The 27,010-nt window shown below is 35.7% G+C and overlaps 1 protein-coding gene across 4 annotated transcripts in view; it reads right to left on the bottom strand.

Annotated features, from left to right (window-relative positions):
* The window catches only part of LOC140446903 (putative inorganic phosphate cotransporter), an 82,949-nt gene that overhangs the window by 37,757 nt on the left and 18,182 nt on the right, over positions 1-27,010 (bottom strand). For all 4 annotated transcript variants that reach the window (XM_072539489.1, XM_072539488.1, XM_072539491.1 and 1 more), the window contains exons 2-3: positions 24,388-24,491; positions 16,887-17,026 (exon numbers count right to left, since the gene is read on the bottom strand). In XM_072539489.1, the coding sequence (XP_072395590.1) occupies positions 16,887-17,026; positions 24,388-24,484 (237 nt within the window). In that variant the 5' untranslated portion in view covers positions 24,485-24,491. The remainder of the gene's footprint in view (positions 1-16,886; positions 17,027-24,387; positions 24,492-27,010) is intronic.

The raw sequence follows: 27,010 nt of genomic DNA on the forward strand, positions 1-27,010 counted from the left end.
CCCGTTTAATTATTCATAACACGAAAAATTTTATTTATTGTAATGGTAATAAATGATATTTTTATTGATATTGCTATTGTTTCACGTGAATAGTATGTCTAACTAGATTTAATGTCAGTACATTTTGTTTTACGACGCAAGTGCATGTTAAAAAAAGAGTTCCAACAATAAAACAAATTGAATTTCATACAATTAAAACGTAAAAAACCGAGAAAGAAGTAAAAAGGTATAACCCGTGAAAGTAATGGTTCATAAAATCTAGATTGATTTATAATCAGTCCAATTTTCCAGTCTTAATGATAATAAACAATAGAAATATGATTTTAAGAAAAATGCTAGCTTGGAGTCTATAGAAGGTTCTTTTTTTTAATATTTTACTTTTTTACCATCTTTTCAGTGAGCCTAGTTACCAACGCGTGACATAAAAGATATTAAAGTTTTATACACACACTCAAAAATGTTGTGCATATTATCTGTAACGCCACTGAACGTTCCTCATTTGAAATTTTTTGCACTGATTTTTTTTTGTCTACTAAAATAATGTATTTTATTGCTTGTTTTTTGTTTCTTAATCGTCGCAAAGATTCTCAGTATTTATATTGCGTTCATCAGTTTTCGAAAACTGATATTTGTAAAAATTGGTTTGCGTTTTATTCACTTTGTAGTGCACAATATGAATAGACAAGTGATATATGAAATCAGAAGAGCTGGAATCGTTACTTTGATTGAGGAAGGCCACACACAAGTCAACGTTGCTGGCCGGATTGGAGTTAATCAGAGTGATGTGTCTCGGATTGTGAAAAAATATTGAGAGACGAATTCTGTTAGCGATCGTCCAAAAAGCGGAAGACCCAGAATTACTACCAATGTACAAGCACGCTTTTTAACGTTAACTGCCCGGAGAAACCCCTCTATGACTGCCCTAGCTATTAGAAGAGAGCTCCAGCAAGCCCATAATATTGTAATTTGCAGTCAGACTATTAGAAACAGGTGACGAATTTGTTTACAAGAAGACCATTGTTTGTACCAAAGATTACGTTAGAGCAGAAAAGGACTCGACTGGAATGGGCCACTGAACATTTACAGTGGCATGACAACAGATGAGGAAACGTGTTATTTTCTGATGAAACCAAAATTTTGTCGGATAATCGCCGAATTAGGATTTGGAGGAACCCAAATCGACAGGATAGACTTAATCAAGCTGTCCAAAGAGTCCTATATCAAGGTGGCTCCATAATGTTTTGGGGCGGCATCATGCTAAATAATAAAACTCCTCTAATTCCTATTGTTGGTAACATGAATGGACACATTTATATTGATACTATTCTTAGGCCTGTTGTACGTTTGTGACGAGGAACTGTTGGTCCAGAATTTATTTTTATGGACGACAATGCGCCTCCCCATCGTACGAGACATGTGGCAGATTTTTTAGAGACAGAAGATATCGTCAGATTACAATGGCCACCTTGCTCACCTGACCTCAATCCCATTGAGCACGGATGGAATATGTTCAAAAGAAAAATTAAGTCCCGGCAGCCACCCCAACGGCACTACAAGACCTTAGAATAGCAACGATTGAACAATGGGGCACCATGGACCAGAACTACATTAATACACTTATAAGAAGCATGGGACATCGCATTAAGTCTTGCATTGATGCAAGAGGTGGAAATACGGCATATTAAGTATTAGTTCTTATATCTGTACAAATTTAAAAAAATATATTTATAATACATATTATAAATAATAATAATAAATTGTTATTCCTTTAAATTGTGTTTATTGTTTTTTTCAAAACATACAATTTTATATATACATATAATAAAGCATTTTGTTAAAAAAAAATAGATTTCACCAGATTTGGTGGATAATTTTGAAAATATTACATTATGCAAAACAGTTTTAAGTGTGTATATATGTTTATAAGCTAAAAATAAGCCCGTTTTCAAATGGTTTTTTAATAACAATTTTGATAAAATATCGAAATTATTTAATACAGTAAGGTCTCTTTTTATGTGGATTATTTTAATGGAATTTTAAAGTTGTGAAGTTTGTATTTCATCCAAAAATTTCTATTATAATTAAATATTAACTATTCACATCCAGATGTCAGTAAAGTGACCCTTTGCAATTTGGGGATTCCCTTGTTACACGATGTCCCTATTACATCATTGAGAGTTTCGCATTGAAAGGTATAACGTATAACCTGTTATTGTTTTAAAATAATTTTTCTCTTAGCGGTGCTTCGATTTATAATTTGTTTAAGTTTATTAATATTTGTCCAAGTCCAAGTTGCAGTATAATAAGCGGCACGGTTTTCGGATTAAAAGATTTCAAGTGAGTGTCGTAGAGTTTTTATTTTTCATTAGAAGAGGTTTTTGCCATCTCAATATCGTAAGACTAACTTTTTTTATTTCCTTTCTTAAGATTTTATTTGGCCCGATGAAAAAAAAAAACATCAAAGACAATCAATTTCCTTGGAAACGAAAGTTGCAATTTAAGTTTAAAAACACATTTTAATTTAGGCGAATCAACTGTAACAGCAATTAAGAAGAATGAAGTTGCTATAAGAAAATCTATAATTTCTGGTACAAAATTAAGCACCAAATTTTCATCTTACTCAAGAAATGTACTATTAGAAACAACAGAAAGAGCCATCGCAATTTGAATTGAGGAACTAATTCAAAGAAGAATTCCTGTAAGTGGTTATTTAATCCAGGAAAAAGCTCTTCAGTTTTATGAGTTAATGAAACAGTCAGAGCCACTAGCTTCCACTTCCCAAGCTGGTAAAAAATTTTCAGCTAGCAAAGGAATGCTAATTGGATTTATAAAAAGAAATGCATATCATAATATCAAGATCACAGGAGAGAGTGTTACAGTAGATAAAGCAGTAGCAAAAATATTTCCACGGGAGCTAGCGAAAATTGTTAAAGATGGGGACAATTGTGCCGATCAAGTATTTAACGTTGATGAAACGGGACTGTATTGGAAAAAATGCCTAACCGTACTTACATCGCAAAGGATGAAAAAACTGCAAGTGGATATAAATCAAGTAAAGATAGAGTAACATTATTAAATACTTTCTAGCATTATTGAAAATGAAAATTTTTTACAATAATTATGTCCTTACACTCCAAATGAGCTGAGGGAATTATTGATAGGAAAATTGAAATCTTCAAAATCGTGTGGATTTGATGAAATACCTCAATTTTTATTAAAAAAAGTAATTCCATTCATACTATCACCTTTAACATTTCTAATAAACTTGTCTTTTTGCAATGGTATTTTCCCGGATTATCTAAAAGTGGGAAAAGTCGTTCCTGTACATCCAAAGGATATTAGTAATTATCGCCCAATAACTGTCCCTTCAGTGTTTTCGAAAATATTCGAATACTGTTATCTTACCAGATTAAACTCTTATTTATTTTAAAACGGTATTGTTAGTAAATATCAGCATGGCTTTCAGGCAGGTAAGTCTACAAATACAGCAGTTCATTCATTTTATGAGACTTTAACTAACTATATTGATGCGAATGAATGCCCTGTCGGGATTTTTTGTGATCTCAGTAGGGCATTTGACTGTGTCAATCATACCTTACTTATTAATAAATTAGAAAATATTGGAATAAAAGATCTCTCTCTAAAATGGATAGAATCTTACCTATCAGAACGTCGTCAGTATGTCTCCTTAATAGATGTATCCCTACAAACAGTAAATAATTGCAAATCAGATTACATTTACATTCATATGGATGTTTCGCAAGGTTCTGTAATTGGCCCAATATTATTTATTATTTACTTAAATTATATTGTCTCAATAAATTCTGCTGTACAGTTTACACTTTATGCAGATGATACTTCAATACTTATATCAGATAAATCACATATATCTCTTGAAAATAAATGTAACGAACTCTTGTTTGATCTTAGTTATTGGTTTTCCTCAAATTACTTACATCTTAATGCGGATAAAACGCATGCCATTCATTTCCACAATAGACAGAAACATCTGTTAGATATCGAACTATCAATATATTCTAAACAAATTGAAATAGTTCAATGCCTAAAGTTTTTGGGTTTGTATGTTGATGAATGTCTCAATTGGAAAAGGCAATGTGATGATATTATTTCCAAAATAAACTCAGCATGCTACCTACTTCGAAACCTCAAAGATATACTAAGTGAAAAACAGCTAATTATGCTGTATTATGCTCAGGTGGAGTCTCGTTTGCGCTATGGCATTGTATTTTCGGGTACGTCTTGTAAATTGAGTGAAGTCTTTCTATCTCAAAAGAGAATAGTCCGTTGTATTGCTGGTATTTCTCTAATAAATAGCTGTAAGAGTTATTTTACTAGATATAAACTTTTAACTGTGCCGTGCTTACATATTTTTGAAGTTTGTGTTTTTAATCATTCAAGTCTTGAGAAATTTAAAAATAATAGTCAAATTCACAATATAAATACAAGGCAGAATCAAAAATTACATGTTTATTTTTCTAAAGGAAATATGCATTTTTACTCACCTGCAATAATAGGTCCAAGAATATATAATAAGTTACCCGAGCCAATAAAAAAATGTAAGAATATGAAAATATTTAAATTAACTTTAAAAGATTTTCTATTGCAGAATACGTTTTATTCTGTTGATGAATATTTTAGTAGTTGACATTTAAGTACATGCTAATAATTTTACATTTTCTATTTGTGTTTGTCTTGTAATCTTAGGTTTAGCCTAATTTTAGATTTACATTTATATTTACTAATTTTGTTTTCTAAACTGTGACTGATCCTATACAAATTGTATTTGTCAAAAAGGAAATAAAGTAAAAAAAAATACTTAAGGAGATTGGATATTGAAATCGCTCTTAACGTGCTTTAAAAGGCAAAGATTTACTTTACACGTAAAATAAGAAAAACCAGTTGATGTTAGAAGATTGACAGATAAATATTATTATTTAAAGTGGAAGTGTATTGGAGAATTAAGCTATTTTAAACACATTTTAGAACGAGACAACTTAGGAAAACATCCACTTGCAGACGAAATTCAAAAATAAATAGTTTACTTTCAGCAACAATACTAGTAAAATAAACAGGTTCCCCTGTTTATTAACACGATATGAATAGATATAAATAAATAGTCACAAAACGAATAGAAATATTTACCAGTTTTTTTAAGCTTTTGTATGAATTTCTTTCAGATATTTGAAGTAATTTATCATGCAGCATTTTTCTTTTAATTTCGGGAAACTTTTTTGTTTTTGTCTTGGTTTTATATAATTTTAGAAGGCTACGGGACGTATCCCTACTTTTTCAAGGCAAATAACGTCTTTTTCATGTAATGCTTTTATATGCGCTTTTCTGTGGAAGGTATCCACCGTATAAAACAGGGGTGTCCAACTTGCAATGCCTCAAGGGCCAAAACGAAAACCTTTGATGTTGTCGCGGGCCATATAATAATTTTGTTACAAGTAATAACAAAATAAAGTGAGGTATAAAAATAATTAAAACAAAAAAGAGTATTATTTCTTTTATTGCTCAACAACTACATTTTTTTATAAACGGAAAATTTATTGATAACACTTTTCAATAATCAAGACAAACATTGCAAAAGCAACGAAAAAGATGTATCCAATTAGTGTGAGGACTGTGGTCGATCGGCTTCATCCACCAATGAAGAAATGTCCACCTCCAGTTCAGTTGTAGGCACTCTCATAAGATGACGTAAGGAAGAATCGATAAGGTTGCTTCTGTTTTTATTTTTTATGTATTTCATGGAGGAAAAGGCACTTTCACATGTATATGTGCTTCCGAACATTGACGTCATTTTCAGTCCAAAATCTCGCAGGTTTGGGAATTTCTCCTTTGACAGTAATTTGACAAATTCAGGTCCCTTTTCTTGTCTGGTGATTAGGAACATGTCTGCTTGAAGATCACATAACTCAAGCTGTAAGTTGGGTGGTTGATCATCAATGGTTGCTCCAAGAGGTTTATTATAAAGTAGTACACTGCTTTTGAGACTTTCAATTTCTTTAAATCTTGTATTGAATTCATCAATAACTTGTTCAATTTGTGAAATGCAGGATAAAAACTCAATATTTTCCTCACCGTTGAATTCTTCTGCTATTTGCAGACAGCTAGGGAAGTGTGTCAGGTTGTTCTTTTCCAAAGCACGTTTAAACACGTTCAGCTTATTCCGGAATCTGTTTATCATTCCGATCAACTCTGAAACCGTCTGGTTTCTTCCTTGAAGACTCAAGTTTAACATGTTAAATGATTAGTCAGATCTGTTATAAAAGCTAACTGTCTTAAGAATTCTGGATCCTTAAACTTCTCTTCCAGTTCAGTTGTGTCAGATGAAACGTATTTGTTGAGGAATGCAGGGATTTCCTTTCTTATGGCAAAAAATCGTTCCATGCACTTTCCTGCACCCAGCCACCTTACATGGTTGTACATTAGCAAGTCTCCATACTCAGCCTCTGTTTTCTCTAAAAATTGCTTAAGTTGCTTGTGTAAAAGAGATCGATTCCCACCTCTAATCATATTTATAATCTTAATCACGGTTTGGAAAACTTGATCTTCCTTGACTGATTTTCCACATAAAGCTCCCTGATGTATAATACAATGAATTGTTGGGCAAGTGACACCATTCTCTCGAAGCAGACCCACTAATCCAATTTTTTTACCTTTCATTGATGGGGCCCCGTTTGTTGCTATGGCTGAACATTTATCAAAGCCTCCAATTCTGTTAACTGTTTTCTTCACAGCCTCATAGATGTCTTTTCCTTTTGTTGTTCCATAAAGAGGACAAATATCAAACTCCTCTTTACTGGTAAAATCATCAAAAGTAGTGCGCACAAATATTAACAGCTGACTAACATCGGTTTGATCAGTGCTTTCATCTAAACAAAGTGAGAAATATGAACTTTTCATAAACAGGCTAAGCATAGATTTTTCTACTTGCTCACCCATAGCAACAATCCTTCTTTGTATGGTTTGATGTGAAAGTGGTACTAATTCAAATTTCTCCGCCATTTTAGAATCACCGAAAGCTTTGGCCATTTCAACAGCAAATTTTTTTATCAAATTGCCATCAGTGAAAGGTTTTTTTGCCTTTGCCAGCTCAAGCGACACGGCATAAGATGCATGCAAAGAATGCGTTTGAGAGTGTAATATTTTACTGAACATACCAGTTTGCTGTTTAAGCTTTTTCCTCAAATCTGCAACTAAGGCACGCCGACTTTCATTTGTGTACGTAGCATAGCTTGGTCAGGCCATGGAGCTGGGGTATCTACATTGTATAAATGACGTGTACCCTATCCTCCATGCTATGGCATGCTGGACGAGCCATACAGTCTGTAGTCAACACCCCGAGGTGTGAGCGGGAACACAAATTGTATCAATACTCATACGCTTATGAAACGCACCTGGCGGATCATAAGGGCCTTCACATTTTACTCTGTTTCAACTTGTCTTGAGTAAAATGTCTTTAATCTTTCCTATCAGCCTCTCTTGGCTAACTCTCGTTTTTTTTCCGACCCCGAATGGCTATTAGGTTTCCGAGGGCAGACGGGTCACTACATTTACTTCTACTACATATTCTTCACAAATCCTGGTCCTCCAAGTCTGGGGGTTTGAACGATGGGCCAGCACCCCTTCTTCTAGAAAAAAGTTATTTGCTAAAAATTTCGATCAAGAGCCTCGGAATAAGGACGGAAACAAAAGACGACGACTGCTACGAAAAAGGACTATGAGATTGGCCACATGGAATGTACAAGGTCTAAGAACCAAGGAAACTTAAGTTTTTCAAGAATTAGAACGACAACAAATAGACATATGCGTTCTCACAGAAACAAAAAAGAAAGGAAAGGGAAATGAAATTAAGAACGACTATTTTCATTTATACAGTGGAGTTGAAAAATCATTAAGAGCAAAAAGAGGTGTGTCTATAGCCGTGCATACAAAACTCAAAAATAATATCAAGAGTTGGGAAGAGATAGACGAGCAGATCATTATGATGGATCTTGAGAAACATGGGGAGACGATAGTTATAATAGGAGTATATGCTCCTAGTGACGACTCTGATACAAAAGTTAAGGATGAATTCTATGACAAATTGCTTGACGTGTTGACCCATGTAAACCGATCCAAAGAAATATGCCTATTAGGAGATTTCAATGCTCGGGTAGGCAAAAAATTACAAGACAATGTGGTAGGAAGATATGGTGAAGACAAAATAAACAACAACGGAGAGCGACTCATTGATCTTTGTGAAACATTACAGCTTAAAATAATGAATGGATTTTATCAGCACAAAGATATACATAAATTTACCTGGGAACAACCAAAGAAAAAGATAAAATCTATAATCGACTATCTCATCCAACCAGAAAACAAAAGGCTCCAAACAAATGACGTAAGGGTGTATCGTGGTGCTGAATGCGGATCTGACCACTATATGGTGGTCGCAAAAATAACCATACACTACAGGAAAGTAAACAAGAACAAAATTGAACAGTAGAAGGTAGCAGCTTCCACAAAGATAAGATATAATATTGATAGCCTCAAACAAGAATCAGTACAATTCCTCTACAAACTTAGACTAGCCTCAAAACTAACTCACTTAACTCGAAGAGAAACAGCCGAAAAAGAATATCAAGATATAAAAAATTGCATTCATCAGGCGGCCAAAGAGGCATTGGGGTACGAAGAAGCTGACAAAAGAAAAAATCCTGAGTGGTGGAACGAAGAAGTAGGAAAATTAATTAAAGACAAAAAAAAAAGCTTATCAAACATGGCTATCCACGAAAGACTCAGAAGACCGCAGAATTTACAGCAGACTCAACAGGGAAGCAAAGAAGGAAGTCACTAAAAGAAAAAACGAAATGTGGGAAGAGAAATGCGAAGAGATGGACCGATGCTTAGGAGGAACCAAAGTGACACAAGCTTGGAAATTCATAAAAAATATTAGAAAAGAAAGAAAAGATGAGGGAAATATAAATCTGATTCAAAATAAAAAGTGGGAAAAATATTACGAAACGCTATTAACAGAAAGTAGGCACGAATTTATGGAAAGACCTGACCATATCTCAATGACAGAAAACTCAGAGGTGCATAAGATAAACAAAGAAGAACTGAAAAAAGAATTAAAACAAATGAAAAATGGAAAAGCACCCGGACCTGGAGACATTCCCATCGAGTTGGTGAAACATGGACCGGATGCTCTTTTGGAAAGCATAGTGAATATTTTTAATAAATGCTTAATTGAAGGCCAAACGATTCCAGACGATTGGAATTTGGCCCATATTAGCCCCATTTATAAAAAGGGAGACAGAAAAGAATGCGGAAATTATAGAGGCATTAGCGTAACTAGCTCGCTGGGAAGGTTATATGGTCGTATATTGAAAAGAAGAATAGAAGAGGAGTATAAAGAAATTGAAGAACAAAGCGGCTTCAGAGCAGGAAGATCGTGCGTGGACAACACATTTACCCTTCAACAAGTAATTGAAAAACGAACAGCTCGAAACCTCCCTACGCATCTGGTATTTATAGATCTGGAGAAGGCTTATGATACAGTTCCTTTAAAACTCTTATTTAGTGTCTTGACGAAAACGGACCTTAGTAAAACATATCTAAAAGCAATACTGAACATCTATAAATGTCCTCAAAGCACTGTAAAAACAGGAAATACTTTCTCAAGGGTATTTACAGTAACGAAAGGCTTGAGACAAGGATGTTGTCTTTCCCCCACCCTATTCAAAATATATATCCAAGAAGCACTGCACCAGTGGAGACAAAAATGTGCGGGAATGGGGTTGAAGCTTAACAACCATTATCTGACAACGCTGTTCTTTGCAGATGATCAAGTACTAATTGCAAGCTGTGAAGAAGATGCAGATTATATGCTTAGAAAGCTCAAAGATGAATACGAAAAATGGGGGATGAGTATGAATATGTCTAAAACAGAATATATGCGAATAGGCAATGAAGACGAAGACCCGGATTTGGAAATTAGACAAATGAAAAGGTGCTACGAATACAAATATTTGGGAAGTATTATCTGCAGTAAAGGAACAACGGAACGAGATATAGACTATAGAGTGCAACAAGGCAGGAAGAGTGTTCAAATTCTGAATTCGATACTTTGGTCCAACAAAGCTACTATGAGAACTAAAATGACTATCTACAAAGTAATTGTAGAGCCCATTCTTACATATGGAGCAGAATGTTGGCAAATGACAGTAAAAGGAAAGAAAAAAGTTGACACGGTTGAAATGGACTACCTAAGAAGAGCTTGCCGTATATCAAGAGTAGAACGTATACCTAATTCTGAAATTAGAAGAAAAACAGATAGAGTACATACAACTTCTGAAAGAATAGAAACTAGACAGTTAATATGGTATGGACACGTACAGAGGATGGACTACAACAGATGGCCAAAAAGAGCTATGGAATACAATCCAAGTAATAGAAGGAAACGAGGAAGACCAGCCAAGTCTTGGATACAAGGTGTTATGGAAACCATGAGAGATAGAGCCATTGATGAAGACACCTGGAGAGATAGAAAAAGATGGCGATCGAAATGCGTAAAGCGGCAGAAGCTGTAGGATCCCCGCTTATATATATATATATATATATATATATATATATATATATATATATATATATACGTAGCATACTTATTTTCATGCACTGTTGTGTAATGTCTTCTCACATTATATTCTTTAGGCACTGAAACGACATTCATGCACACTAAGCATTGCAACTTTCCATTATTGTTAGCAATCAAGTAATCACTCTCCCAACTTTCTTTGTAAATTCTGTTCTCACTATCAATTTTCCGTTTTACTGGTTTTACACTCATTATTGAATAAGAGGAATCAAGACAAATAATTAATCAAGTTCACTGTTCACTAGCAACGTATGGTAAGCAGTGGGAGGTGTGGCCTGCGTGAACTGTCATGCGCAGTAATCAGTGCAGTTCTCATAGTGGTGGAGGACGATTGTGTTCGTTACACGTCCGCGAAGCGGCACGCGATACAGTACTTACGTGATGTAAAAACACTGCTAATTCATAAAATATAAAATAAATTAAAAAATCTTTTTTCACAGTGGCAGCATTTAAAGAAAAAATTTAAATTTAAAGAAAATATGCTTTTCGAAAATATTACGTGGGTCACAACAAATAGCCTCGCGGGCCGGATGCAGCCCGCGGGCCGCCTGTTGGACAACCCTAGTATAAAACGAGATCTTACTATATACATCTTAAAATTGAAGCATCAAAGAATCGATTGCGATCTGCTATATACCTCTAGCTAGAGTCTAGAGTCACTGTTTGGGAAAGTACCGTTGTTTAAAATCGTTCTCCGGCATAAACAAATTGAACCACTTATATTTATTATTTACAATTATTTGGTCGATCTAGCTGAGATTTAGTACACTTTTATAGTTCATTAATTGTCAAAATTTTAAGAAATTATATTACATCTTATCACGCTAAAAACAACGTTATTAATATTTATAAGAAACTGCAAAAATAAGTGTTTTTTGCAATTCTTTATGTATTTTAACTTAGAAATTCACAAATTAAAGAACTTTTTATGATCTACAACTTTTATTGAAATCATTTTTCTCTAAAATATATAAGAAACGTTTTATAGGCAAAATATGATTTTTCACTTTTTATGATTGTTAAAAAAAAGCTATATTATACCTCTTCAAGGATTTGCCATAAGCTACCCCTCAAAAGGCGAAGTTTATAAAAATTTGTAAAAACAGCCATAATACTAACGAAATATTGATTGTAGAGGGCCAGCAGATCGAAAAATAAAAAAGTACACTTACCTAGGAACACTTATAGCAGAAAATAATGACTACACTGCAGAAATCAAAGTCAGAATCGAAAAAACACGTTCTAATTTTATGAAAATGAAAAAAATCCGATGTGGCATTTAACATTAGCTCTTAAAGTACGCCTAACAAAATGTTACGTACCCAGTGTACTATACTATGGAGTGGAATTATGGACGTTAAATCTAGACACAATGAGACGACTTAACGCCTTTGAAATGTGGACCTATACAAGAATTATGAGGGTTTCCTGGGTAGATAGAGTTACGAACAATGAAGTACTGAGAAGAATGGATAAAGAGAAGGAAGTTGAACTTACAATTAAAGAAAGAAACCAAAACAATTATTTAGAACTACTGCCTCAAAAATTAAAATAGCTATGATGATTGCCAACCTCCGTAGCGGAGATGGCACCTGAAGAAGAGAAGACCCCTCAAAAACTTTTTAGAACCTTCAAATACCTGTATAAGGTGTTTACGTAAAATCGATGATTTTTTCACAACAGATAGACTGGGGTACACTACGAAAAGTTTAGTTCTGGTAGAGTGCTGGAATTTTGGCGAAATAGGACACGTACGAAGTTCATGTAAGCACCCTAGGTATGAAGCAAATCAAGAAACTCCCCATCAGGAAAACTAAAACGGGTAGGTCTTAGGGGGGCAGCTTCGACCCGGAACTTTTCCAAATACCCTCTCATACTAATAGCTTCTTTGAAATGTCGTGAAGATAGTGTATATGTAGATGGAGAAATAAATGGTAAAAGGCTTACGTTGTTGGTGGATACCGGAGCCACCAGAACCATTATACGCCCGACAGTTATAAACAGCCGTAAGAAACTGTTACCAACGAGGTTGCGACTTCGGACCGCTACAGGTGAAAATGCCAACATTCATGGAGAAATCCAAGTACAATTAGGAATTGGAATATAAAAGTTCGTCCATACTGTTATAGTTGCTGACATCGAAGAGGATGTTATATTAGGAATGGACGTAATGAAGATGCATAGATTCCAATTGAATTTTACGAATAAGGTAATCAAAGTTGGTAACGAGGAGACATTTCTCCATCCACATGATGACAACACTGTGCAAGCAGCCGTAAAAGAAGATACAGTCGTGTCTGCGAGAAGTGAAACGATCGTAGTATTGCAGTTACAGGGAATTATGGACGAAGGGACACCTGTTATGATGGAGCCTTGGAACCATGACGACGAGGTCTGCCGGAATCATAATTAGAAAGGAATTGGTGACTTCGGCTAAAGAAATACCTGTGAGACTTGTCAATGTCAATGACTACCCAGTGACGATCAAGAAAGAGGCAAAAGTAGGAACTTGTGTGCTGGTGACATCCATAATCCGTCAGACGAAAACATCTGATAATTCCAACGACAAATTCGACCAAATGGTTGCAGTTGCTGGACAGTCTCTAAATCAGATGGAAAAAAGGAAATTAAGGGAATTTCTTCATCAGTATCGTGATATTTTCGTACCGAAAGGAGGAAAGACGGGAAGAACTACCGTTGTTAAGCATAAAATTGATACTGGTAATGCCAAGCCAATTCGTCAAACAACTCAACGATTACCACAGCCGAAAAGATAGGAAGCTAGAGAGATTGTCCAGGAAATGAAGAAAGACGGGGTGATAGAACCTTCTACGAGCCCATGGGTCTCTCCGGTGATCCTGGTTAAGAAGAAAGACGGAACGACGAGGTTCTATGGGGATTACCGTTTGCTGAACTACGTTACCAAGAAAGATAGTTATCCTCTGCCTCGGATCGACGATACATTGGACACATTGGCTGGAAGTGAATTGTTTTCTACTTTGGATTTGAAGTCTAGATACTGGCAGGTAAAAATGGACCCAGTAGATAAAGAGAAGACAGCCTTCACCACAGGATCTGGATTGTGGCAATTCAACGTTATGCCATTTGGACTCTGTAATGCTTCTGCGACATTTGAGAGGAGGCTTGGGGAAGACATTTGAAGATCATCTGAAGAATTTAGAAAACGTTAATCGACTTAAAGCTGCCCCGTTGATGTTAAACCCCAAGAAGTGCCAGCTATTTCAAGGTAAAGTCAATTATCTGGGTCATATAGTCAGTAAAGAAAGAGTGGCCATGGATAAGGGAAAAATCGATTCTATTAAGGAATGGCCAGAACAAACAGACAAACATCAAGTGAGAAGTTTTCTTGGACTATGTACTTCCAAGTATTATCCAAGGAAGCAGCAGTGCTAAGAACAACGATGGTCAACGACGATTGGACGCCTACTAAGATAATAGAAGAACAAGAGAGAGATCCAGTTATACAGAAAATTTGAAAATGGAAAGAGGAAAACCATCGATTACCTTGGCAGGAAATATCAAGCCTATGCTCAGTAGTTTAGACGTATTGGGCCCAGTGGGACTCATTTATCATGGAAAAAATTGCTTAAACGAGTACTGGAAAATGATGACGGTTCAGACAGGAGAAGACAGTTGGTGGTCCCAAAGAGCAGAATAGCCGAAGTACTTCGTCGGTTACACGTCCATCAGGAGGGCATTTCGGTGTAAAGAAAAGCCTTCAGCGAATTCGGGAACGGTTTTATTGGATGAACAGTTCCGACTTAGTAAAAGACTGGTGTAAGAAATGTACTATTTGTGCTACGCGTAATGGGTCTTACCGAAAAAGGAGAGCTCCTATGAGACAATATAATGTTGGAAGCCCGTTTGAAAGAATAGCTTTGGACATCGCTAAGACCATTTCCAGAAAGTGAAAATGGAGGCAAGTACATGTTGGTAGTAATGGATTACTTCACCAAGTGGGTCGAGATTTACGCACTTCCAGACCAGAAGGCCGCCACCATTACAGATAAGTTGATCCAAGAATATATCAGCCGATTTGAAGTGCCTTTGGAGATCCCTAGTGATCAAGGAAGAAACTTCGAAAGCGATCTATTCCAAGGAATATGTGATAGACTAGGCATGAAGAAAACAACTACAGCGTATCATCCACAATCGGTTGGTATGGTAGAACGGATGAATAGGACAGTTGGCAAGTATTTGACAAATATGGTGTCCGATAATCAGCGAGACTGGGACCAATATCTTTCGTTCTTCACAATAGCCTACAGATCTACTGTTAACGAATCAATAGGCCAGACACCAGCCAGAGTCCTATTCGGACGCGAGATGCGACTAGCTTGTGATTTAAAGTTTATGTGTCGACCTGGAAAAGATGTAGCAGGTGAAGATTATGTGATCGAATTACGAAGAAGAATGGACGATATACACGAGTTGGTCCGTTCCCATCTTCAGATCGCTAGCGACCGAATGAAGAAACGGTACGATACGCAAGCCGAAAAGGGGTGCTTTAAGAAGAACGACAAAGTCTGGCTCCATAATCCCAAGAAGCGAAAACGTTGTTCTCCCAAGTTGCAGCAGTTTTGGGAAGGTCCATAGCTCACTATGGAGAAGATCAACGATGTCATCTACCGAATAAGCAAGATTCCGAGGGGAAAGCCGATGATAGTACACCATAACCGGCTGACGTCTTTCGAAGGTGACCACGACGTAGATGAAGAAGTGGAAGTAAACCCAGTCCAAGATGTGTCTGACCTCACGTTTGGGGAATTTTTGGGATCCTATGGAGGTACCGGTAAAGCAAGAACTACTCGCGCTTCCCGATGACTACTCACTGGCCCTTACTATCCCTGCCAGTATCAAAGACGCACCAACATTAGCATCCGCCTTTCGAAGGAAGTTCGGTCGAGTTGCAGAACTTCAATGCCAAGTGCCAGCTTCCTGGAAAGCATTGAAACTCCAAGATGCATCACATTACCTTTTCTACCTGGTAACAAAAGACACTGACCGTGACCAACTTACCTACCGAGATATATGGAAAGCCTTACTTCAATTGAGAGAGCACGTACTAGAGTCCGACGTGCAAAAGTTAGCCATGCCAAAGTTATAGTGCCGCCAATTAGATTGGAGGGTTCTCCGAAGTATGGTGGAGGAGATCTTTAAAGACACCGAAGTGCAGGTGTTAGTCTGTTGCAATCCGCATAGTTACTGGTGCGGAGAGAAAACCGTCCCTTGTCATTTTTATACAACTGGAAATTGTGAAAGAGGGTCCAGTTGCCGATACCAGCATACCGTTCCACTTCCAGTCCAGACAAGGTTCCAGGAGGAACCATCTTTTAAGAGGGGGGCAATGTTAGGATAAAATATGACTCATTTAACCTGTAAACCTGTTATTATTCTAATAAGAATTCTCTAGTAGTTTCCCCTACGATGAAACCAGTCTTCTTTGCCATTCGAGAGAGTTCAGGGGTCAGCACAGGTCAACATCTATCCGCTTCGAAGGGATTCCAGAACTAACGGCTGTTTGATATAAATAGCAAAATTTTCATTGTGTGAGTTAGTCTGAAAATATAATCGAGTCTTTGAAATGTACGCGCGTATTGTCGGGATAAATAAATTGTAATAAATGTTGTAAATACATTATATAATTTATAGTGTGAAATAAATTAGTATGATATTGTACAAATAAAGACTTTAATAAACTAAGTGTTAGAATATTTTATAATAAATAAAGTTAATAAATTAGACTAATAAACTCAGTTCAATAGTTTCAGTAATCTGTATGGATTTCGAGAGTGAAATTTTATTTTCCTTATCTATTAACATACAAGTTTAAGTAACATATAACTGTTTTATGTTTTAGTGGAACCAGAATTTTTTATTTGTTATACTTCTTTTAATTTTATCAAAAGCCTGTTCATAAAAATGATGCTTTTTTTAATATCATCTTAAAATTGTAAAAAACAACAAAAAAAATATAATTTTCATATATTTGTATACAGAATAAGGTATACAATTATATTATTACATATTTGTCACCTACAGCTAAATTTCTAGTTTTTTAATAAAAAAAAGTCTGTTTGTTAGACCGACGACGTTATCAAAAATTTGAATTTTTTTCACGTTATCTGCGGAAGGGTAATATCTTTTTTGTCAATGTCAATTATTTTTTATAATTACATATACCTATGTTACTTACTGGTACATCTTTATTACTGCTAGCATTGGGATCTGTCATAGCTACTATACATACTGTCATATATACTTTAACTGAGTATATGGTTTCTGAGAGAAGTGCTAATACTAGAATTAACCAATGTCGTTTGCCAATATATGGACCTGTAAAAGTAGAAGTGTGTAAAGAAATGGAAGTAATGTTAACATGGAATAAGGAAAAACAGTAAAGTAATCGTTGAAACAGTATTTTTAAAGGTAAAAATGTAACTCATTCAAAAATATATTTATTTATAAATTGTTCTTAATTTTGGAGGTTGTTTTATTAAAATATTTTTGCTTTTAATATCATTTATGCTAACTATCTTCTCTTTTTTGTTTATAATACATACATTTTGGTTTTCCTTTGTTGATTTTTAAATCCTTTAAGTTAATTTCGGCTGCACTTATCCTAATATTATTTTCCTAAAGTTCTTTTCTCGATTGCGACCAGGATTAATTATTATAAGCCTGTTCCATTACTTTTATGTCATTCTTATTTAACGCTTTTATGCCTGTGTTATGAATCGACTTGCTTCATTTCGTTTTTAATTTTACTCTTCTTTCATATATAATTACTTCTTGTTCTTATTGCGCCGTCTGCTTTCGAAGGTTGGCGATCCAAATGGCAATTGTAGCTTTGGAAACTGTTGCACGAAAGATTTCTGTGGATGAGCGGTCAAACCATCTCCTTAGGTCTTTCAGCCACAAGTTCTGGCGTTTTCCAACTGATCTTTTGCCCTGCACTTTACCTTCTAATATGATTTGGAGTAATTCATATCTTTCACCTCTCAACACATGACCCAAGTATTGTATTTTTCTCTCTTTGATTCTACTGAGTAATTCTTTTTTCTGAATTCTCTGCACCCGTCTGTATATATACATTTCAAAAGCATGTATTCTTTTTTCTGTTTCAGAGTCCATGGTCCAACTTTCACAATCGAAAGAAAAAGAAGCAAGGGAAGGATGCGAAGAAATTGAGACTCGGCAGTCAAAGTACGATAGTCACAATGTACATAAGACTTGCTAAAGAACTCACAGGGGGACTAAGACGAAGGCAGAAAGAAAATATAACTGATTCTGACGGAAACATCATCTTGGACAAACAGAGTAAAATAAGAACGTGGAAAGGATATCTAGAAAAACTATTTGAAGACCAAAGAGATAACACCTTTGAGCTAGAAGAAGAGGTAAATGATGAACCAAGGATATTACAGCAGGAAGTTTACTCCGCAATAACACAGTTAAAGGATGGCAAAGTGGAAGGCCCTGATAATATACAAACAGAACTACTCAAACTAATGGACAACGAATCAATAGCAATAATCGCAAAGATATTCAACAACATATACAACTCTGGAGAAATACCAACAGAATGCCTAAAATCTGAATTTATTGCACTTCTAAAAAAACCAAGAGCCAAAAAATGCGAATATTACCGTACTATAAGCCTCATGAGTCATCTCCTAAAATTGTTTCTACAGATAATTCATAAGAGAATCTACAAGCTGTGTGAAAGTCAAATTTCCCCCAACCAGTTCAGGTTCACAAATGCTGTTGGTACTAGAGAGGCTTTGTTCTCACTACAAGTCTTATTCCAGAGATGTAGAGATTTCAACTGCGACATATAAGCGTGTCTGGTTGATTACGAGAAAGCGTTTAATCGAGTACAGGACGCCAAGAAAGTAGATGCAAATACTAAAAGAAATAGGAATTAACAACCAAGATCTGAAAATAATTAGAAGTCTCTACTGGAATCAGACAGCAAATCTCAGAGTTGAAGGTGAACACACTGACTATGTGAAAATGATGCGTGGAGTGAGGCAAGGCTGTATTTTGTCTCCTCTAATCTTCAATCTGTACTCTGAAAGAATATTTATCGAAGCTTTGCACGAAACTGAAAAAGGTATTCTACTAAATGGTTACCGGCTGAACAACATCAGATATGCAGATGACACCATAGTATTTGCGGACAACTTAGAAGACCTACAAGTTCTTATGAACAAAATCGCGTATTACAGTCAACAATATGGACTCAATATAAACGTTAAGAAGACAAAGCTTATGATAATTAGCAAGAAAAGAATAACAGAAGGTCAACTCTACGTCAACCAATCCCCTGTAAAAAGAGTGACGCACTACAACTACCTCGGCACCATAATAAATGAAGAATGGACCAACAACCAGGAGATTAGAGCACACATCGGAAAAGCTAGATCCACCTTCAATCGGATGGGAACCTTCTTCAAAAGTCACAACCTCTCTCTTGATACAAAAGTAAGAATGCTGCGATGCTACGTCTTCTCTGTCTTTTTATATGGTGTTGAATCGTGGACCTTGAACAAAGATATGTGCAGAAAACTGGAAGCATTTGAGATCTGGCTATATCGGAGAATGTTTAAGATCCCGTGGACTGACCGATTCACAAATGAGGAGGACCTCAGAAGAATGAATTAGAACCGAGAGGTACTGACCACCATCAAATCCCGAAACTTACAGTTCTTCGGACATATTATGCGAAATGAATCCAGATATGCTCTCCTTCAAGCCATCCTGCAAGGAAAAATATTTGGAAAACGAGGTCCAGGAAGAAGAAGAACATCTTGGTTAAAGAACCTCAGAATCTGGTTCAATTCAACATCTGTGCAGCTTTTCCGCGCTACTGCAGATAAGAGGAAGATTGCCATGATGATCGCCAATATTCGTAACGGATAGACACATCAAGAAGAAGAAGACTAAGGTCTGATCTTGTAAAAAATGTTTTCATGTTCATAAGTGTTTTCCTCGCTTGTTCGATTCTTGACAGAGAATATAATTACTTGGGAATCTCTTATTCTCATACTTCATATCCTTATAAAATGTCTGCCTTATAATGTTATATTTATTATATAAATTTAATGAGTTCATTTGCTTGCAGATGAGAACTATTTGCCATCAACGTACCAATACAAAGGTATGGATATGAACGTTGATATTTATATGTGTTTTATTGACTATCAAACGGCGTTTGATAAAATAAAGCATGATGAACTAATGAAAATATTAGAGAATTAAAACATCTAGAGAAACGACAGAAAAATTATAAATAGAGTTTACTGGAACCAAAGAGCAGCTATTAAAATACATGGTGAATTCTCTGAAGAAATAGAAACGCAACGAGGAGTCAGACAAAGTTGCATATTATCCCCACTACTATTTAATTTGTACTCCAAGCATTTTTTCAACGAAGCTTTAATCACAAGTGATGCTGAAATTTTTATAAATGGAAAATTAGTTAATAATATACAATATGCCGATACAGTTCTAATCGTTAGCAACCTGGAAGATCTGCAATTTGTTAGAAAGAACAAATACAGCCAACAACCACTACGGACTGAGCATGAACACGAAAAAACTAATTGTATGAGTGTTTGTAAAACCGGTGTTAATGATAATACTAATACTCCCTCATTAAGAATTAATGATTATATCATGGAACGAATAAATGTGAAGCTTTTGAAATATGGACGTATAGACTTATGTTGAAGATTTCTTAACTAAACTTATTACAATACTAAACAATACTTGCTTATTTGTTTAACCAAACGTTAGAAAATGAGCAAGTATTGAATCTCCTGCAGAAATCACATGAATTCATATTTACCATCCGAAAGAGAAAATTAGAATTTCTTTACATTTAAATGTATATTTGTAAATTGTAAATTTACAATCTTCACCAACGATACAATAAGTAAATGATTTGAGAAATAACTAACAAACAATTAAAAAACAATCCACTGATATGTTCCTTTTATTCTAAACAATCTTATTACACTAAAACATATTTTATGGTGAGAAAGATGGTTACTGAGAAACATTATATTGACTCCCATAACCGCTTCAGAGATTATCGTTATTGGAACAAGTCTGGTTGGAAGATAAGTCAAAATGACTTTGAAGACAAAAATATTTTTCTGATTGTTTTTGTATCACAGAAATCAAGCAGATCAGGCATTTTGTTGACATTTAGGGTTTATAATCCTAGATCTCCAAAATGTGTGTGTGGAATTATAGTCAATTTCGGCAAGAAATCCGTTAACAAGGCTTTTGGAATACTCTTTAAACTAATCACAATTTCTACTGCGGCGTGGGAGACAGTATACCGCCGAGTTCGTCAATGGTCCATAACAGTCTTTTATTTTTATGCTGGTGGTCTATAAATAGTTTTTCTTGTATTTATTAAGTTCATAATGTTTAATTGTTTTTCTTAGTATTATTGTGTGCCGTACCGTCCGGGTGTTAAGAGCTATAATAATATATTATGTAATTGGGAATTTTTATTTGGGTTCGAGTAGTGAAATGTGTCTCCATTACAAGTATTATATCCATACTGTGGTTAAAAATAAAAGACTATAATTTCTCTCTGTGTCGTGATAAGCCGTTAGTGTTCCAGATTTCCATCTTCAAAAAGTTGTTTAACTTTAAATTTAACCAGCTTGTTTATGAACATGAAAAAAACTAAATGTTTGATTGTTTGGTAAAACCGGTGTTAATGATTATACTAATATTCCTTCTTTAAGAATTAACGATTATATGATAGAAAGAATAAATGTAAAGCTTTTGAAATGTTGACCTATAGACGCATGTTGAAGATTTCTTGGACTAAACGTCAATCAAATGAGCAAGTATTAAATCTCATGCAGAAATCACGTGAACTAATGGTTACCATCCAGAACAGAAAATTAGAATAATACTGAGAGAAAAAAGATATACTCTACTTCAGCTGATCATACAGGGTAAAATAGAAGGGAAGAGATTGTCGTACGGCCGTAGCGTCCTCATGGTTTTCAGGGGTTTCTGGACGATCTACGACCGCCGCTCTCGAAGAGGATCTCAAGTTTCGAGAGTCCATCTTCGTTATAAGGAGTTAAATTGAGATACCGGCCTCTACGGGCAAGAAGTTCCGCCGAGCCTTTGTGGTATGTGAGGGGACACCGGCAATCAGAATTCTCTAACAGTTCGAGCTTTCTTATAGACAAAATATTCTTACACTGACTTAATATGTGTTAGAATTCTGATGCGTGGTGTATATCTCAAGTTCCACAAAGATGTCGACCTTCTCGCTTCGTGTAGCCGCGTTCCCTCTCCTCGAGAGAGGTACAAGAATGCTGGCAATGTCGACTCTCCCTGCTGCCAGTCGCTTCGTATAGCTACCTTTTTGTTAACAGTAATTCTTATAGTTACTATTTACATAAGGTCTTGGAGACGAAGTGTTATTGCAGCTCAACCTGATCGGAAAAGCGAAAAAGTCCAAGAACGTCGAAAAATATCCTTTCCCAAGGATTTACGGGCTCTCTGGGAATAATGGGTGCTTTTGACTGTCTGGCTGCAGCCTTCGTCGTGGCACATATCAGGCATCACCTGACATATTTCGTCACATCTTTTGAGATTGTTGGCCAGTACTATAGCAAAGGCATTTCTCTCAAATCGTCGAGGATGGGGTGTTCTGCCCCTTCTTCTTCGTCGTCTAAAAGGCAGAGTAATGGGAAGTCCTCTGGTTCGGCTTCGGGCGGAGACTATGTTGGCCAAGAGATTCGGTCAATTTGACTGTCTATGTCTTCTTCTGTGGTTTGGTCATCTTCTGCTGGATTTCGTGAGAGGTGATCAGGAAGTTGGTTTTCTTTTCCTGGTTGTTAGATTGTTGTCGGAGTTTCGGCGTTGGTTTCTGAGTTGGATTTCTATTTCTCCAATCATCTATAGTCTCAGAAGTTCTTGGTTGTCTTTGTGAATATTGCCCCCTGGCTTGATTCTGGTTCGGTTGTTTTGCAGCTTTTGGCGGGTCAGGTTGTCGATTTGCACGTCGTGAAATGTTCTCATCTGCTTCCAATTCTTCACAGATTCGCCTCAGGTCTTCTTCAGTTCTCGGCATGTTGTTGCGGAGATGTTTTCTGATTTCAGGCTATCCAGTGTTTGGTTTCGATGTTCATTTTGCTCATGTGGTCTATTATGTCATCTACGAATTGTTGTGGATTTTCGGTGTCATCGCCGGAGTATTGAGGTGGTGGAGGGGTCCATTTTGGTTGTGGAATCTCCATCTTTTTCTCCTGAGCTTCAAGTTTGGGTTATACCAGTGTTAAAGCTGTGACTGCTTGTATCAACGTGGATAATACTGTAGCCAGGTCTGGGGTGTGGGTATCTTCTATTTGTTGGGCGCCATGTCGTACGGCCGTAGCGTCCTCCTGGTTTTCAGGGGTTTCTGGACGATCTACGACCGCCGTTCTCGAAGAGGATCTCAAGTTTCGAGAGTCCATCTTCGTTATAAGAAGGTAAATTGAGATACCGGCCTCTACGGGCAAGAAGTTCCGCCGAGCCTTTGTAGTAGGTGAGGGGACACCGGCAATCAGAATTCTCTAACAGTTCAAGCTTTCTTACAGACAAAATATTCTTACGCTGACTTAATATGTGTTAGAATTCTGATGCGTGGTGTATATCTCAAGTTCCACAAAGATGTCGGCCTTCTCGCTTCGTGTAGCCGCGTTCCCTCTCCTCGAGAGAGGTACAAGAATGCCGGCAATGTCGACTCTCCCTGCTGCCAGTCGCTTCGTATAGCTACCTTTTTGTTAACAGTAATTCTTATAGTTACTATTTACATAATGTCTTGGAGACGAAGTGTTATTGCAGCTCAACCTGATCGGAAAAGCAATTACAAGTCCCCGTCGAGACTTTTATTCGCTGACAGGCCCAAATAACGCTGTGGTCAGTTCGACACGATTTGAAATAGTTCTAAGACCAATGCCTTTTCCATCTCAGAAAGTCGTGTTCTACTGTCAGGAAGCGTTTTGTAGTCGACACGCCGGTTCTCGTACACTTGATAATTTAACTTCTAAATTGGATAACCATTATTGGATAACTATTCTTCAATCTTTGACGTATTCGACGATAGCAGGATATTGGTTAATTAATAAAACTCAAAGGTAGCTTGGTAGCACACCGAACCAACAAGGTCTTATGGGGCTAGTAGTGTATGACGATTGGATCCCGTTCGGAAGATGTGCTGCTCTTTTATACACATCGTATTTGAGAATTTTCAGCACACTTCCGCCGAGAGGCCAATGACGGCGCAGTTAATAACGAGCGCTGTGGTTGGCCGGCCAAAGTAACAATCTTTGTCGTGATTGGTTACCTTGGCGACAAGATGACGAAGAAGACGAAGAATCTCATAGTTGAAGAACATCCGTGAATGGTTTGGCTGCACCTCCTTTAAGCTATTCAGAGCGGTAGCACCATAGATAAGGCTGTAATAATGGCTAACTTCCGGTGGCAGATGGCACCATAAAAAAAGAAAAACATTTATTTTTAAATAGTAGATTTCTTATAAGTTAAATTTAAATTTGGCAACTAAATTATGCACTGAGTATGTTGCAGATACTTTTGCAGACTTTGCAGATGCTCAGCGAGATATTTGAACATTAATATTATTTATTTACTTAATAAATATAATACATTACCTTTATTTGGCATAAACTTTTGATTTGAAAAATTTGTGGCATCGTATGGTTCATCACTAGCTGGAATGGCCTCGTAACTTCTTGATTTTAAAGACATTGTGTTACTAAAATTAAATAGATGTATAAAATTTAATTTAAAAGTAGGAGATAGTTATTGTAATATTGAAAAATGGACAACTATAAGTGTTATATCAATACATAGTTTGTCAATAAATAAATCTCTGATACTTCTTGTGGTAGTTATTATGAGAATTATAAATAGCTTAAGTTAATCAAAATTTTATATCAATAATCAATTAGTGATAATTGATAATATATATTATTTAAAAAAACATTATTATGATTATTGTATTTTAATTTGCTAATATTACCATCTAAATTGAGTATTAAACAAATAAACACCTAGGTTAGCTGTAATCCTACAATAGTGTCAACAGAATAAAGACATAATATCCTAGTGCAGATATCCGTTCAGACCACAATGCTCTAATAACTGATAACAACGTCAAGCTCAAAAAAATTCCAAAATGTCCCAAAAGGCCAAAAATTAATATGACAGAGAAAACAAAATACAACAGAGAAACAAGAGGGAGGGTTATTATAAGAACAAATAGAAATTAGTAAGACAAAAGATAAAGATCGCAAAAAAAGTGGATGAAGGATAAATGCATTGAAATGAAAGAGTTAGCATACAAACACAACTTATTAAATATGTACAAAAAAAGTGAAGAAATAATATAAATAAATAATTTCGACAAAAAAAATGATGATAAATAAGTAAGAAATTTGGACAACTTGCTATACGTACATAAATGAATTATTTAATGACATCAGACTAGAAGAACAACAGACATTATGTGAAGGAGCGGAAATACCAAATGTAAAAGAACTGTATGCTATACAGTTGGCAAAGAACAGGAAAGCTGTTGGTCACGATAACTTGTAGGCAGATAGCAATTATAGGTACTTTTAGAGAATCAATTATAAAATGTAATTTTAATTAGATAAAAGAGTAAAATGCGAAAACATGAAGTTGGTTCCTGTTTACTCCACTTGGCCTCTTCCACTCAAATCCGACTCTCACCTTCATGCTGCTTTCTCTTGTTATACTATACCGGATAACCCAATTGGAGATCCGGTATCCAATTCGGGTAAAACGTTGGGTCGGGAACTGATGAGAGCCGGTGAAATGGTCGTCTGAACGGGAGGTTGGGCCATGGGCCGGCGTTCCGTACATGTAAACATTTGGAGCCACGAAACAGAAACTATTGCCTCGGAACAAGATGGATATTCAATATAAACGACACACGTAATGGAATAAGGATATTTATTATTATATTAAGTTAAAATAATAATGGGGGCTTGTAATGCTAAACTAGGCAATTACTATTTAAATGGGAATAAATCACAATTAAAGGTTAAATTGACGTTTCAATTTCCACTTCGGAAATCGTTCTCAAAATACAAACATTAGTAAATTGTGGCTTATTCCCATTTAAATAGTAATTACTTTAAAATGCCACAAGAAAATAGCTTCAGAACAATGAACTAGGCAAGGCAGACTATTTAAGAGAAGTAATTGGTAAACATAGCCTACACGACACAACAGAATATAATGGACACATACACATACATACACTAACAAAATTCGCAATATCTAATAACATGATTGTTAAATCCACACAATTTGAAAGAAAGGACATTTACAAGGTAACGAGTGTTTCAAACGATAGAAGAACACGTAACCAAATAGATCATGTCCTCATTGATGCAAGACACTCTAGCAGCATTATTAATTCGCGTAGTATAAGAGGAGTAGACACCAAGAGTGATCACTTTCGAAGTGAACACAACTTCGAAGTAGTAAAAGAGTTTAAATATCATAGGGCGATAATCACAGATTGGATACATATAGAAAAAGAGATCGCAGCAAGGATAGCTGCAGAAAAGGAGCATTACACTCCCTATCATTATTATTAAGATTTTCTTCTTCTTTTGGTGCCTATTCGTTTTGAATATTGGCGATCATTCTGGCTATAATTATTTTATTAAATGATGCTTTAAATAGATTAGTTGTGGAGAACCATTTCCTCAGGTTTTTTAACCATGATATTCTCTTCTCCCAATTCCTCGCTTTCTGAATACTTTGCCTTGAAGGATTATTTACAGTAATGTGTATTTAGTGCCGTTTCTCATTATGTGTTCGAGATATTCTAACTTTCTCCGTTTAATCCTATACATCACTTCTCTTTCTTTCCCCATTCTTCGTAGTACAGTCTCGTTGGTTATCTTGTCCGTTCATGATATCCTTAGGATTCTTCTGTATAGCCACATCTCCAAGACTTTTCGAAGTTATTATCACTCCTAATTTAAATAAAAGATCAGAAATTTAATATCTAAAGCAAAATTTATAATTATACTATTTCTCTATAGTTTATTTATAATAAATAAATTTAACAAAATCTTAGTTTTTGGCAATATAATTGTCAAAAATGAAAATTGTAAGTTGGCATTCATGACATTGAGGCTTATTTTTTGTAATTGGTCGGTATTCTAACTTATTTATAAATTCCATAGTTTTTGTTTAAAAAAGTTTTTCAAAATTATGTTAAAAAAATTAAGA

Source organism: Diabrotica undecimpunctata, chromosome 7 (assembly GCF_040954645.1).
Source record: "Diabrotica undecimpunctata isolate CICGRU chromosome 7, icDiaUnde3, whole genome shotgun sequence".
Classification (NCBI taxonomy): Eukaryota; Metazoa; Arthropoda; class Insecta; order Coleoptera; family Chrysomelidae; genus Diabrotica; species Diabrotica undecimpunctata.